Source organism: Mercenaria mercenaria, chromosome 17 (genome assembly GCF_021730395.1).
Source record: "Mercenaria mercenaria strain notata chromosome 17, MADL_Memer_1, whole genome shotgun sequence".
In the NCBI taxonomy this organism is placed as follows: domain Eukaryota; kingdom Metazoa; phylum Mollusca; class Bivalvia; order Venerida; family Veneridae; genus Mercenaria; species Mercenaria mercenaria.
In genome coordinates this window covers 50,627,177-50,643,588 of record NC_069377.1, presented here as the reverse complement: position 1 = coordinate 50,643,588, position 16,412 = coordinate 50,627,177, and the positions used below count along the sequence as shown (strand labels likewise).

General features: G+C 35.9%; 1 protein-coding gene across 7 annotated transcripts in view; it reads left to right on the top strand.

Annotated features, from left to right (window-relative positions):
- LOC123537276 (calpain-A-like) overlaps positions 1–16,412 on the top strand; it is a 41,736-nt gene that overhangs the window by 16,997 nt on the left and 8,327 nt on the right. For all 7 annotated transcript variants that reach the window (XR_008368034.1, XR_008368035.1, XR_008368036.1 and 4 more), the window contains 11 exons: positions 7,438–7,537; positions 8,219–8,468; positions 8,838–8,910; positions 9,227–9,395; positions 10,364–10,441; positions 11,123–11,208; positions 11,896–11,973; positions 12,188–12,357; positions 14,362–14,495; positions 14,828–15,039; positions 15,576–15,612. Coding sequence is in view for 4 of the 7 variants with exons in the window: in XM_053528143.1 (XP_053384118.1) it covers positions 7,438–7,537; positions 8,219–8,468; positions 8,838–8,910; positions 9,227–9,395; positions 10,364–10,441; positions 11,123–11,208; positions 11,896–11,973; positions 12,188–12,357; positions 14,362–14,495; positions 14,828–15,039; positions 15,576–15,612 (1,387 nt within the window). In the remaining 3 variants the exon portion in view is untranslated. The remainder of the gene's footprint in view (positions 1–7,437; positions 7,538–8,218; positions 8,469–8,837; positions 8,911–9,226; positions 9,396–10,363; positions 10,442–11,122; positions 11,209–11,895; positions 11,974–12,187; positions 12,358–14,361; positions 14,496–14,827; positions 15,040–15,575; positions 15,613–16,412) is intronic.

The window sequence follows — 16,412 nt, the reverse complement described above, 5'->3', positions numbered from 1 at the left end:
CTACTGACATAGGTAACACAGATTTAGTGGAACATGAAATTCATCTTTCTGATAACAAACCATTTAAAGAGCCGCACAGAAATATACCACCTGGATTATTTCAAGAGGTGAAAGAACATCTGCAAGAAATGCTTGACTGCGGTGCTATCAGACGTTCAAACAGTCCATTCTCATCAAATGTTGTCATTGTAAGGAAGAAAGATGGAAACATCAGATTTTGCCTAGATTTTAGAAAATTAAACAAACACACGATTAGAGACGCATATGCTATTCCGAGAATAGAGAATACTCTACATCTTTTAGCAGGATCCAAATACTTTTCCAAACTAGATCTCAGATCAGGATACTGGCAAGTTTCAGTAAAGGAAGAAGACCGTCACAAAACTGCATTCACGGTTGGTCCACTTGGTTTCTACGAATGCAATAGGATGCCTTTTGGACTCACAAACGCACCAGCAACGTTCCAGAGATTGATGGAGAGGTGTATGGGGGATCTTAACCTCAGAGATTGCCTGATATACTTGGATGACATAATCATCTTTTCATCCACGTTCGAACAACATCTAGATAGACTAGATGCGGTCTTTTCACGCCTCGCTGAACATAACCTGAAACTAAAAGGTAGTAAATGTGAATTCCTGAAAACTCAAGTTACTTACCTTGGACATGTTGTCTCAGAGGAAGGAATCCAAGCAGATCCGGATAAAATAGCAGCAGTGAAGTCTTGGCCAGTTCCTAAATCAACAAAAGAAGTCAGACAATTCCTTGGCTTTACAGGTTATTATAGGAGATTCATCAAAGGATATGCCAATATTGTAAGACCTCTAAATGACCTACTTATAGGTTTCACAACAAACAAGAAACAGAAGACTTCAAAGAAAAAGGTACCTTTCACTTGGAAAGAAGAACAACAGCAAGCTTTTACCGCCATTATTGAAAAGTTGACCAATCCTCCTATACTTGCGTATGCAAACTACCAACTTCCGTTCATTGTGCATACAGATGCTTCATCAACAGGTCTTGGTGCGGTGTTATACCAACGACAAGGTGGTTCTGAACGAGTCGTAGCTTACGCAAGCAGAAGCCTTAAACAATCAGAGAGACATTATCCAGCACACAAACTGGAATTTCTGGCACTAAAATGGGCCATCACAGAGAAATTCAATGATTACCTCTACGGAAACAAATTTGTTGTTCTGACAGACAATAATCCTCTGACATACGTACAAACAACCGCAAAGCTTGATGCAACAGGACATCGTTGGTTGGCTGCTCTGTCCGGTTACGATTACACAATCAGCTACAGGAGTGGTAAACAGAACGCCGACGCAGATGGCTTATCAAGACAGTTTGAACAAAACAAACACGAATACAACACAACTATAGACAAAGAAGTAATAAAAGCACTTACCTTTTCTGCAACTGTTGACATCCAGAAGGCACCATTAAGCTATAGTTTAGTAAATCCAGAAAACTTACCTGATGTCGAATCGTCTCCGTCGGATGATATCCCCAATCATGTGATAGAGTCAGAATCTCTTTGCTCGAAGAACTGGAGAAAAGCACAACATGACGATGCTACAATATCCCAAATTCTTACTCACCTAAAGGAAGGAACAAGACCATCCGCTAAGCGGACTTGCTCAACAGATCCTGCAGTGACTAAATACCTCAGGGAATGGGACAAGCTAGAGATCAGAGACAACGTCTTGTATCGTCGTGGTGTCTTGAAAAACCAAGAGTACCTCCAATTAGTTCTACCGAAGGACCTACGAGAAGAAATTTTCCTTACTCTTCACGACGACTTGGGTCATCAAGGGCGTGACAGAACTACTTACCTATTCAGACAACGTTTCTTTTGGCCCGGTATGGATGCTTGGATCCAGGAAAAAGTACAACAGTGCGCTAGATGCATCAGACGAAAGACTTTCCCAAACGTTGCTTCACTTGTGAACATCAGATCATCGGCACCAATGGAAATCTTGTGCGTCGACTTTCTTAGTCTAGAAAGATCAAAGGGTGGGTTTGAAAATATCTTGGTAGTTACCGACCACTTCACCAGGTATGCGCAAGCCTATCCCACAAAGAACCAGACTGCAAAGACCACCGCCAGAGTGTTATTTGAGCAATTCATTGTACATTATGGATTTCCGGCTCGTATTCATAGCGACCAAGGAGCAAACTTTGAGTCGGCACTTATTAAAGATCTCTGCAACCTAGCTGGCATCTCCAAGAGTCATACTACTCCTTACCACCCGATCGGTAACGGAAAAGTTGAAAGGTTCAACTCTACACTTCTAAAGATGCTAGGGACATTGGAAAACAATGAAAAATCTGACTGGAAGTCCTACGTAGCTCCTCTAGTTCATGCATACAATGTGACCATCCACGACAGTACTGGATATTCTCCATATTACCTAATGTTTGGTCGTCATCCAAAACTAGCAGTCGATGCATTTCTAGGACTTCCTAGCAATGAATCTGATAGCAAAGACCAACATGAATACGTCCGAAAACTCAGGGAACGCCTCTCCAATGCATATAAGAAAGCAGAAGAAACAGCACGACATACAGCAGAGACCAACAAAAGGCGATACGATACTCGTGCTAAAGCCTCAACTATTGTACCAGGTGATCTAGTTTTGGTGCGAAACGTTTCTCTCCGAGGAAAATGCAAATTAGCGGACAAGTGGGAAGATACTCCATACGTGGTTATTGAGCAACCGAATCCGGATATACCAGTCTTTGTAGTACGAAAAGATTCACCTAAGGCAAAAAAGACAAGGACGCTACACAGAAACCTGCTTCTACCACTAAGCAAGAAAGTTCAAAATACTAACCTGGAAAATGAAAATCAAAGTACTCAGATTGGAAACAATAATACTTACCTGGAAGATACTTCCACAGATCTTCAAGTAGAGGTCAGTGCAGATACTTACCAAGATAAATCATCGCCAGCAAAAGACATTCCTACTCCACCGGAAGACAAATCAAATAAATCAGTACCGAAATACATTATCCCAGCTAGAAGAGGTACATGCAGTGATCAATATCCAAACAGAAGAAATTCATATAGTGAGAGCGTACTGGATAGACAACGTAGTGATGACAGTTTTGCAATAGATACGTCTTCTGAACAGACATACGGACGACCGATTCGCACGCGAATTACTCCACGATGGCAACAATCTAAGGATTGGATTTTTTACTAGTGACAGACAGTGTACATAGAGAAATATTTTAATAAAAGTGATCATAAACATTGAAATAACAGTAAACAGAGTGTATGTGGATTGAGCTGAAAGTTTTATTTGAATGAATATGTTCATGTTGACAGTATAGTGATATATTGTGATCTCGAGGTCTGATGGAGATATGAATTATGGATTACGTCCGCATATCAAATAAAATACACACATAAACCTCACACATATCAAAATATTCTAAATGATATACACATTTTCATTTATTTATTCACCACATAATATCATGTATTCTTATTTATGTATCATGTGTAATGTATTTTGATACTTCACGTGATGTTACTTTAGAAAACATTGTTTCATAGTCGTTTTATTTTACATTTATACAAAATGGTTTGCTTCATTTTGCATGTTAAATGTCGGGACGCCATTTCCGAAACAGGGGGAGTATGTCGTAGGGTAAATAGTGGTACCTATAAATCCTTAATGTTTTAGTTGTTTTATTTCATTTTCCCCGTTAATGTCCTGTCTGGTGTTCCGTACTTTTACCAAATCCTCCAATATTTATATATAGTATAAGGGAAGTAAATCATCGCCTCCTTTACTAATCTTACTAATATTTATGCATGTGACTTATTCCAACCAATCACGATCTGGTCACTCATAAATGGTCAATGTTTTGAAAACGTTTATTTGTTGATACTGTGCAAATAAAACCAAATATCTTCGGATATATTCTACATATATTCAGGTAATTAGCATTTATGTACTTTGTAATCATATTTCTTGATATAACTGAAATTCTGTATTGATATTTCATGTATTTAATGAATTATTACGAGTTATAAATTACTGTGTTTAGAGCGGTCAGTTACGCGCCACCACACCTATTGTAATGCTCGTTTGTTTACCTTTTTGACAGCTGTCATCTGTCAAATGATGTTTGTTATTTCTTGTTTATATTTACTATCTGTTGTTTTATATTTTCAGAGTACATCTATGATAGTAATGAAATCATATTGAACATTATTATTAAACCCATGATTGAACATTAAAAATTCTTTGTCATCCGACCCACCCCCTCATACAGCCATGTAGCCAAGTCATCTACAACTATAACATACTTGAGCTAGTTGGGAGCAAAAAGAAGGGTGACAGAAGCATAACAATCAGAAAACCACCAAGCACCTGTATAATACTCGGCACAGTTAACTGTGTCTGATTGATCATGATCTTTTTCAAACGTTGTGAAATTTCGACCATTATGATTTTTGATCAAGGAATCTGAAGCATTTCCCTGATACCCACCCACTTCCAGCTTGTACTTTTCACTTTCCGAATGGATTTTGAAAGTTTTGTACTCTGCATGGGCTTTATTTCCTTCAAAGTCTTCCATGTCTAAGCGGAGTTCGTATTTACCACTGACAGTTATTTCATGCAGAAAATCATTCCCAAGCCAAAATTCCGTTTCTAAATTACCAAAACCTGTTCTATATTCCTCCCATCCGCGATAAAAGTTCTCGGATCCATCCATTCTCCGCTGGAAAACTATCCAACCACCATTGTTAGTCACCTGATCACAGTAAACTTGGATGGTTTCTTTACCAGGTCTTATTTGTATTTCACATACACCATTAGTTTTCCAGCCGTTAATAAGGGCGTCGTAACATGAAGAAAATCTGGGTTTTCGAATTTCGTTTTGCAACACTTTGTCTCGAAGATCTGTATAGTTTAAAGTTAACAACCCGTCAATTTTTTCATGGAGCTCTTGAATGCGCATTGTCATGTTATCAGCCACATCTTGAAGCTCTTTCTCCAGCCTTTCATTGTCACGTGCTAATTCTTGTTGATGTGCATTCAAGTCTTCGTTGTCACTTTTTACATCAGCCAGGAGTTTCTCATTTTGTTCTAGTTTATTTCTTATCTCTGGCAAAATGTCTCTAATCTCTGCATTTATTTTTTTCTCTTGTTTAAAAGCACGAAACAGCCGTCCTATATCATACTTTAGCTCTTCAACATAACTTTCGTTGACTGCATGTTTCTCAGCATAACAGCCAATAGCAATATCTTTTTCACTGTCAGATAAAATTGAAGCCTGCCGAAGTTCCAAGGACTCATTCATCCTTTTATCTAAGTCATCTATAACGCGGAAGATCGTGGCGATGTCTTGACTTCTAATGCTACTCTCCGAGTTCATCCTCCGCTCCAAAACATTTAACCTTTCTGTGATGCTTCTTGACTTTCGAGCGTCAGAAGAAGTTTTTATCAGACAAATAATAAGTATCAGTGTCACTTTTTTTGAAATCATTGTCAAGTTTTAAAAATAATAAATATCAAAATGAAAAAGCGTACAGATACGCTTCAGTCACACATTTCAATTTTATAAGCAACAGTAAGATTTATATGCATGTTTGGTTGATAAGTACTTGTAAATTAAGGAGCGAATACTCTAACCATAATGACTACGTAATATGATTTGGTATAAGTATGACCACTTAAATTGTTCTTATTACTACTGTTATTTGTTTGGTTAATGTCATGAACAGAGGCTGAGGGTAATGTTTTCTAAAACAAAATCATTCGATGAACTTCTTATTTATAGACGTATTTGTTTAAGAAAGAATAAGACATTGCCAGTGATGCCTGACATAGACCCATATGAATTAAAAAGAAACTCTCGAGAAGTGAGATTTTGCATTTTTGACAAACTATACTAATCACATCAGCTTAAACGCCTTTCATATATTTCCATTATTTTCCTTTCAAGTTACACCTCTGTAGGTTCGTGTCCTAAACGACTCGAAGTGCTCTTCCACACCTTATTGTTTTACATTCCATTTGGTGTATATCAGTAATGTACAAAACTATAAATATACTTCTGTAGAGTTTTGTTTATAGGAACTACATTTTTTGAAGTTAGTTATTGTTTTTAAATTTGCGTCCTTGTTTTGACTTGAAATGACAACCCGAGGTGGGCCTGAACCCAAAGTGAGTGAAAATATGGTAATGTTAGAATGATGAGTTATCTGTCTCGATCAATATATTTCATATGAATCTCGATCGTTTCTCTAAACTGCATATTATAAAAATGTGGAAAAAGGTCAACCTTGACACACATACTTATCGTCTTATTAAACTTTTCATACAAAAGTAGGTCAAGTGGTACTTCTGTACATTAATTGTACAAAAATGATTAGCTATAAATAAGTATAAACTTGAAATATGAACTCACTTGAAGGCGTTAACACACTTAGCAGTATACATTCTTTAATACTTTATAAAAAGAACAAAGGCCAACATATAGCTGTCTTTGCTTGTAAAATGATTTTTGTCACACAAAACATTTTAGATATAAATTAAGCTAAAATTTGAGATACTAAATTGTACATGTGACTTGCAAACTAAGATCATATGATGATTTATCATCTGTAATACTTTTCACAAACATGTAAGAACGAAAGTAGCTTCCCCGAAACAAAACACTACATTAAAGTATATACAGGACAAATACATAAAAATTGCATGGAAAAAAGTAAAGCAATAAGGACAATCCTGGGCACATAAGACAAATCAGGAAACACAGTCGGACACCTCTCTGATACGACAAGTGGCAAAAACACCAAGATGTAGAGAGTTTAGACCAGTTTATGGTGCGCACTAAATCTCATTCTTAGTTCCTCCCATGTTCAAAAGTCACAGGTTGTGAGTGTAAGTAAAAGTTATTCTCTCCAGTTGAATCTTTACCATACGCAATAGTAACAAAAGACACGATAGGTAAAGCACGAAATGCTCGAGTATATACGTGTGTATATACAAAGCAAACCTAAAGAAACGTATTCGCATGCGCCCAGTGCCTGTGCAGAAGGCAGAAAAACGAGAGAAACTCCTTATAATAGTTTCCTTTCCAGAGCAAACAATCAAACAAAAAATATAAGAACTAGTGTTAGTTGCCGTTTGGCGACATGAATTTTGTTGGAGGTTAGCAAAGGAAAATAATTATGTTATCTTTTCATAAAAAACGTGTTGTGTCTGTGTACGTTGTTTTTCATTAGCTGTTTTAGCGTGTGATAATTGTCTTTTACCGCCAATTCGGTGAAGTATTTACTGATTTGTTACCAATGCCATTGTATTTCAAACGTTCGCTATTACTTGTACACCTGTACCGTAAACTGTTGTGTTTTGCATTTGTAATGTATTGTATTTCTCACACACCTCTTGGAATCTTATTTTTCAGGAGGGTTTTGTTCGAGGACCCATTTTTCCCAGCTCATGATACTTCCTTGCAAATTAGATATAAATCCTCATCAGATTCCATAGAGTGGAAACGACCTCATGTAAGTTAAAAGTTTGTTTTTGCTGCAGTCTAAACGACTGATTCTTTCAGAAATGAAACCCTGCCATACCTCTTGCTTTTATATAAAGTGATATGTCAGATAATAATCTTACTTTTTTCACTTTTCAACACGTGACATGCAGTCATATTTTTGTTACATACCGGTGGACAAAGACAGCACTAGTTTCGTTTGTTTTAAGCATGTCTGTGTAGCTATAAAGTTAAACTGCATTTGTTAAAGGACTGTGATGTTGTTTAAGCCAGCTACTTTCGCGTGACAAGATACAGCAGAAAATGAACATCATAAGTATCGCTTGCAACTTAACATCACTTGAATGATGAAAGGACATGTTGTAGCAAAATGCATGATGATAAGTAAGTGCGTCAAAATAACACAAACTGAGGAGATTTGTCTTGTAGATAGTCCTGTTATTTAGAACTGGTAAAATGTAAATAAAACACAGTATAAGACTATACGAGTAGTTTCCATTATGTTTGATATGTAATACTATGTAGAAAGATAATGGTAGAATCATGTCAATTGTATCTCTTGAAAATAGCCAAATTAATATAATTTAGACATGTGAATGCATTTTATTTGAATTCATTATCAAAATGTTGATTTCAGGTACACCATAACATGCATTTACTTCTTTATACGGCACTATGATTATTTAAACAGGAAATTTCTAGGCGACCAAAATTTATTTCCAAGAATCCTGGAATATTCGATATCCAATCCGGAAGTTACGGAGACACGTGGCTTGTCCCGGCTTTCTCGTGTCTTACACTTGCACCATCATTGATTCAAAAATGCATACCAGATGAGCAGGATTTTGATGAAAAATACGGCGGAATATTTCGTTTTCGATTCTGGAGATATGCGGAGTGGATTGAGATTGTCATAGATGATCGTCTACCAACATATAATGGTTTGGAAAATAATTACTACGTTACTAAAAAAGAAAAATACCGTGCTTGAAATTTATGTCAGTAAAATAAGGCTTAATTTTTCAAGTTAATAAAGTTTCATGCTGGAATTATCCACATAAAAATTATAAATCACAAAATTCTGTCATTGTATCATAAGACTGACGATGATATGAACTTGAAATGAACAGAATATATTTCCTTCCTATTATATTAAACGAATCCGTAGATCTATGAACAGATACTTAGGTCTAAAAGTTTGATATTACTCTGTTTTGTAATGCCGAGTTGAATGTTTAATCTGTCTGTCATCAGCAAATAATATGATGTTTGCATGGTTTACAATATTTTGCTGAAATATACATTTTCAGGGAGAATACTGTTTACTACAAGTACTGATCCAAATGAATTCTGGGTACCATTGCTGGAGAAAGCATATGCAAAGTAAGTCACTTTGATGTGTATTTTAGTTATGTAACTTAGGTGTCTGCGTAACGAGCACTGTTCAGATATAACATTATTAAACCTGTCTGTGCTAGCAGTTCATCTTAATTTATTGAACTATGTGCATTTCTGAATCATATATGGTTTGTATATTATCTAAAACGGTAGAAAAGACTGGTCAGAACATAAAGCATGCTAAGAAGGCTTCAGGTCACACCTACAATGCTAGTGCTTACGTATAGCCACAATTTTTACTGCATAAACATAATCCTTCATGGTCCATCTATAGCTATTTTGATTTTTGACCTGTTTTTAGGTTTTATGGTTCATATGCTGCAATCCAAGGCTCTGTGGTGAACTGGGCACTTCAAGACCTTACAGGGGGTATCACCGACACTTTTATCTTCAGAGACAATATAAACCTGCTGCAGAAAATCATCGACTTCTCCATGGCAAGAACTACACTTATTGCAGCCACCATAGCGGTAATACAAACATGCAATATCTATTTATCAAAATTTAATATAAAAAAACATCCATTTTACTCATGCAACGCAAGTATTTTCTGACATTTGATTAGTGTTTGCATACATACACTTTATATATTGACACACTCTTACTTTAACAGTTTGAAAACATGCTCTATACTGTACATTATATTTTTTCTAATGATTTACTCGACTTGTTTGTTTGTTTCGGGTTTAACGCCGTTTTTCAACAGTATTTCATTTATGTAAGGGTGAGCAATTAACCTAACTAGTGTTCCTGGATTCTGTACCAGTTCTCCGCAAGTTAATGCCAACTCCCCGGTGGAAGACGAATGATTTCAGACACAATGTCTTTTATCAAATCGTCACAGAGAACATAAACCTCGTCACAGGATCGAACTCACGACCCCGCGATCCGTAGATATGCGCTCAGCGGGCGGGCTATAATGTACTCGAGTAAAATAAAAAAAAATCTGATAAGTAACTAATGTCTTTTCTAATTTTCAATACTTACACAGACATCAAAGATTTTCAAAGTGTTCTATCTATTATCAAAGGAAAGTTATTCATTGTACTAAAACCGTTAAGACAATAAAATATTGGATTATTGTCGAAACTTGTTTCTATATGTATGCCCAATTACATCATTTATTTTATGTCGACTCTCATTCATCGTGGATATTACAGTGAAACCGAAAATATAACAGATGTTTTGTAATTATGGTTATAAATGACCATATACCTATTTAATATTGCGTTATATGCAACACACATCGTTTTTTTGAATACGCCAATTGATGTAGTAAATATCCATTTTCGTGTTAGCGCAAGGGAGGAAAATAGACATGCTTTACAATGATTTGGAGAAATATTCACCAACACACTTATCTCCCTTAGGTGTTTTATATAAATTATAATGAATTTAACCCATTTTATACACATGTTTCTCTTTTTCCAATTGACAGGGACAAGGTGTTCCTCATGGAAGCTTTCCAAATGGTCTGGTGGCCGGAAGAGCTTATACTGTAACTGGATATGCGGAAGTAAGTTGGCACATAAACAATTTCAAACCTACAACTGCATATTTTACTGAAGCCTATATGCTGTTTAAGAAAACCAAAACCCAGATTTTTTTCTAACGCAAAACAATCCATTGGTCTTAACACGTTAGCAGGAGTATATATATTTTACATTTTTCGTTTAGGTTACATTTTGCGAAGAAGAGAATCGTCATTGTTTTTCTTAAAGGGAGTTTTGAAATAAGCTTCAGTACGAATAGCAACGTTCAAAGGCCTCGGTCTCAGAAAGAAGCCTTACGGCAGTATATATGCCTATATACATCTTCAAAAGAAAACAGTTAAACAAGCTGATAAAAAAGACAGAACAAATCGAGAGGTGAATGCGAAACAAGTCTAAGTGCTTCTTTATTTATATGCACTTAAACTTCTTTCGTATTCATCTCTCGAAATACAGGAATGACACTTCGGAACAGACGAAGGTAAAACACTGCTAGGGAGTTTAAACCAGTTGTTGTACACTGGCCTTCCTTCATATCCTCGCCATGTTGTAAAACTTAAATTCTAGTAAATGCTTAACCATGACATTTCTGAAGCCAATTTTATTGCTTATATGGATTTAAATAAACGCTTAATTTCAATAATTTGTTTGAAATAGATTTTATGTGGAATCTATTGCAAGACATTTACAAATGATTTGAAATTCAGGTACCATTCCAAGGCGGTAGTGCAATATTGGTACGCTTGAAATATCCATGGGGACCTTCTAAATATACAGGACCTTGGAATTCCAGGTTGGTAATGAATAACACGTGTACTTTGAAGTAATCAGTTCGGAATTTCGACATAATTATAGAAACCTCCCACTTCCAGGTATGAACAGTAGCTAGATACGGGTATAAGAGAGCAAGCCATGGTGACGATTTCAAAGTATATGTACAGAATCACATTAAAATTATACCTCATTTTATTATTTCAGAGAAATTAATTAGTAACATTTATTAAATGTTCAGTCCGTTGAATCATATTAAACATGAAATAATGTTTTATTGGTAATATCTAGTAAATATACGATCCAATTAGAACTCCAGGTATGGATATATAAAACAGAAAATTACTTGAAGGTACAGATATTCTTAATATTCTGGACGTGAATTATGTTGCACACTTCATTACCTCAAATGAATAGACTCAATAAATCCGAGTCTGCCATTTTCCTCGGTTGCCGTTTATGCTTCCATAGGATCTTCTACATTTGATTAATAAAACTTGCGAATGGTTATGAAATCAATTAGGTCACAGATACATTTAGTCTGACTTGGCACCGTTTCAAAAATACCATTTAAGTAAAATGAACCAAGCTTCATGAGCATTGTTTTATATTTGAATTTTGGATAAAATATTTTGCTATTACGTATTAATGATATCAGTTTGCTTTGTGGCGGTTGCTATATCATATTTGGTTTTCCTTCATTTTTTAGGTCAAGCTTATGGGATTCGTTGTCGGTTGATATGAAACAAAAGTTAGGTTATGGGCAGTTAAAGGATAATGAATTCTGGTGAGTAGACATAGTTCTGGTGAATAATAATTTGATAAAACGTTAAATACATATCACAGTAAAATCACATATAAACAATTTTAGCAAGGTTAGCGCATAATAAATTTATCAAATACTGACCAAATACATATAGAAGAAATATATACTACAATGGCAACAGGCGGTATAAAAGTCCCGCTAACTCACTATACATCTGGTTTCTTTATTTTTTTAGGATGTCATATTCAGAGTTCGCAAGAGTATTCACAAATTTAGAGATGTGCCATTTACCACCAGAGGCTTGGAATATAGAGCCAAAACTCAAACACAGGTTGCCATGGAAGTCTGTGGAGGCTCATCGCCAGTGGAGACGCGGTTATAACGCTGGAGGAGGACTTCATTCACGTAAGAAGTTCAATGGCTACAAAGCTACAACAGTTCCTACTTAATGTAGTACATTGAACGTCCACTATTCAAAATGTGTTTCTTAATGTTTCTAAAAAGTTCAATGGAATATTCAAGGCAAACTGATCAGCAGATATAGAGAAAGTTTCTTAAAATCTTGCTACTTCACTAAAATATTAATTATAACCAAATTATTTTGCAGTGCTGCACGCCTCTCATAAGGGTTCTTATTGTACATGTATCATAGCCTTTTATTCATCTTATTTTTTTGTGATGAGTTGTGATGCCTGTCGTTATGGCAAGCCAGTTGTCCAATTACGTGAACCCTAGTTCACGGTCGAAAAACTAGTATTAACGATCGATAAACTAGGTTTTTCGAACGTAAAACTAGGTTTTTCGAATACTAACCTATATTTTCGAGCGAAAACATAGGATTACGCCGTGAATGTAGGTTCACGATTGTAAACCCCAGTTCACGGTCGTAAACATAGGTTCACGTTCGTAAACTATGGTTTACGAGCGTGAACCGGGATTTACGAGCGTAAACGTAGGATAACGATCGTAAACATAGGATAACGACCGAAACTCATAGTTCAATCGAGAAACCTAGTTTATCAAACGCAAACCATGGTTTACGGTCGATATATTAGGATTACAGAATCAACAATGAATTTCGGGCGTGAACATGGGTTTACGGCCATGAACCTATGTTTACGACCGTGAACCATAGTTTACGGACCTGAACCTATATTTTCGAGCGTGAACCTATGTTTACGAACGTGAACTTGGGTTTACGAGCGTGAACTTAGGTTAACGTTCGATAAACCAGGTTTTTCAAACGTAAAACCAGGTTTTTCAAATACTAACCTATTTTTTCGAGCGAAAACATAGGGTAACGTCGTAAACCATAGTTCACACTCGTAAACGTAGGTTCACGTTCGTAAACCCAAGTTTACGGTCGTAAACATAGGATAACGACCGAAATTCATAGTTCAATCGGGAAACCTAGTTTATCGAACGTAAACCATGTTTTACGATTGATATACTAGGATTATGAAATCAACTATCAATTTCGGTCGTGAACCTATATTTACGAGCGTGAACCTAGGTTTACGGCCGTGAATAACAGTTTACCTTCGTAAAACCGTATTTATCGATTTGTAACAATATGGCAAGCCAATTGTCCAATACTTACGTGAACCCTAGTTCACGGTCGAAAAACTAGGATTAACGATCGATAAACCAGGTTTTTCGAACGTAAAACTAGGTTTTTCGAATACTAACCTATATTTTCGAGCGAAAACATAGGATAACGCCGTGAACCATAGTTCACGCTCATTAATATAGGTTCACGATTGTAAACCCCAGTTCACGGTCGTAAACATAGGTTCACATAGAATCAACAATGAATTTCGGGCGTGAACATGGGTTTACGGCCATGAACCTATGTTTACGGACATGAACCTATGTTTACGACCGTGAACCATAGTTTACGGACCTGAACCTATATTTTCGAGCGTGAACCTATGTTTACGAACGTGAACTTGGGTTTACGAGCGTGAACTTAGCTTTACGTTCGATACAACCAGGTTTTTCAAACGTAAAACCAGGTTTTTCAAATACTAACCTATTTTTTCGAGCGAAAATATAGGATAACGTCGTAAACCACAGTTCATGCTCGTAAACGTAGGTTCACGTTCGTAAACCTAAGTTTACGGTCGTAAACATAGGATAACGACCGAAATTCATAGTTCAATCGAGAAACCTAGTTTATCGAACGTAAACCTGGGTTCACGAGCGTAAACTATTGTTTACGCCCGGTATCTGATGTTTTCACTCGAAAATATAGGTCTGTATTTGAAAAACCTAGTTTTATGTTCGAAAAACCTAGTTTATCGATCGTTAATCCTAGTTTTTCGACCGTGAACCAGGGTTCACGTAATTATTAGACAATTGGCTTGCCATATGTCGTTTTGTGTGTATTAACTTGCTTGACTTTTTCAGAACTGATGAGCTGCAACAATCAGTTCTATATAGAACTGAAGAAGTCTAGTGGTGTTGTGCTTTCTCTCATGCAAAAGTACCGCCTTTTTGGTGAAGTCAGAGAGTTTGTGCCATGCGGTTGCTTAATATTTGAGGTATCATAGTTTATACAATGAACTCTCTTAAGTTCGCCATTTTTTCTAAATTTTAAGTGTTTGAAAGTTATTGCCACTTGAATTCTGGCGACATCAAAATACCTACTGTCCTAAAGACAGGACATTGAAAATACGCTAACCTTGCATTTAGGTAAATTCTTTTCTTTTTTTGTTTATGCCAGTGTTCCTACCATGATAGTTTGCTGCATGTCACGGCGTGATGAAGACTGGTTTTAGTTTTGTGTTCCTTTCTTTGAAATCTATTTTGCTGGACATCTTGTCAAACCATGGAGCCTAGAAAAGTTTATCCCATCTTTTATTGTTACTTACAGGTTCCCCCTGGACGGACAGCTCGGCTTCAAATGAATAACTTCTTGAATTCCAAACAAATTGCTTCTACCGGTGTCCGCGCCGAAAGAGACAACGTTCGTTTCTTTACCCTTCCTGCAGGTTCATACGTTATTGTGCCAGTAACAGGGAAAGTTGGTGTGGAAGGAAACTTTTGTCTGAGAATATTCTCTGACAATCGAGACATTGTAGTAAGGTATGCTCAAAAATTCATCTAAATTGCTGTTCAAAATCGTTTTCTCATCCATTTGCTTTCACAAAAAAGGTACAATATCCGCATGGATTCGTCTTTTTTGCATGGTGACAAATGATAACTTTTAAATTCTAGTACTATCTATGTAAACATCTCGATTATTACTTTGTTGTAACAGTTGTTATATAAATTCCTAAGACAAGGAAACATATCTGAACGTTGACAGTTATTTAGAAATGGACTAGTTTATTCGGGAAATCATTTTTAGAATATATATATCAGCGTGAATACAAGCACACTTGAACGTTGCCAGTCATTTTAAAAAGGTTTGGTCTGAAAAGTATTTATCAAAGTACATTATCCTCGGACATAGTCACATCTGAACGCTATTTAGAAATGATTTGGTAGAAAATTTATTTATAGAAAAATATATATGTCGTAACGTTTGACAGTTGGTGAGAGCATTGATGTATTGTTTTTGATTTATCTGTGTTAAAGTGCCGTTTTAAGTTATCAACAATACCTTCTTTTAATAATAGAGAACTGGACGACCCCGATACAGCCTCATTCGCACCGGTAAGTCAAAAATTCAGTGAAATGATATCTATAATCTTATTTAAGGTGGCACATTTTTGACATTAGTTTTCGGTGAGTTTACTGAGTGAAATACCTTTCGATATATGCAATTACTGATCAATTAGCCTGGATGTACACAATGTCTTACAAGAATAAACACTTAAACCCACTATTTTATAAATGTAAAACGAATACACTTTAAAAACATTTTAAAACTTAACATATGTCTTCAGAAGAAGGTTGGTTTGATAAAATGAATATAACCTGCTTAAAATGATTATAAATACATGAAATGATTTATAAAATTTCATGAAAAACAAATACCTATTTGTGCATTAAGTATACATGTGACTATGCAACACGTGAAAATATTGCTAGTTTTATCTCGATGAAAGATTTTTGAGCTTACAAGGAAACCAAGTCATAGTTGTGAATTGATCTATTTTATCTTTAATGACTTGGACACATATACGGATGTCTCTAAATTGCTTTGGTTTTTTTTTTTTGATACTTGTAACATGTGTGAATGTTGAGATCTGGTCAACCCGAGGCTAGAGGGCGTGGACGGAAGTATGCATTTTCACTATCGTCCCTGAACATGCTCAATCTGACCGAGCAGGCAACATTTTCTTTTTAGTCGTGTTGGGCGAACTGTGGAGCTACCAGTTTTTTCTATTTGGTTACTTATTTATTGTATTCATTTCTTACGACATTAGTAATAATTCATTTCAAAATGCGATCACCGGCAGATAAGTAACATGTTATTTATCAACATCTAGTAAGACGGCTACTTGTTATTT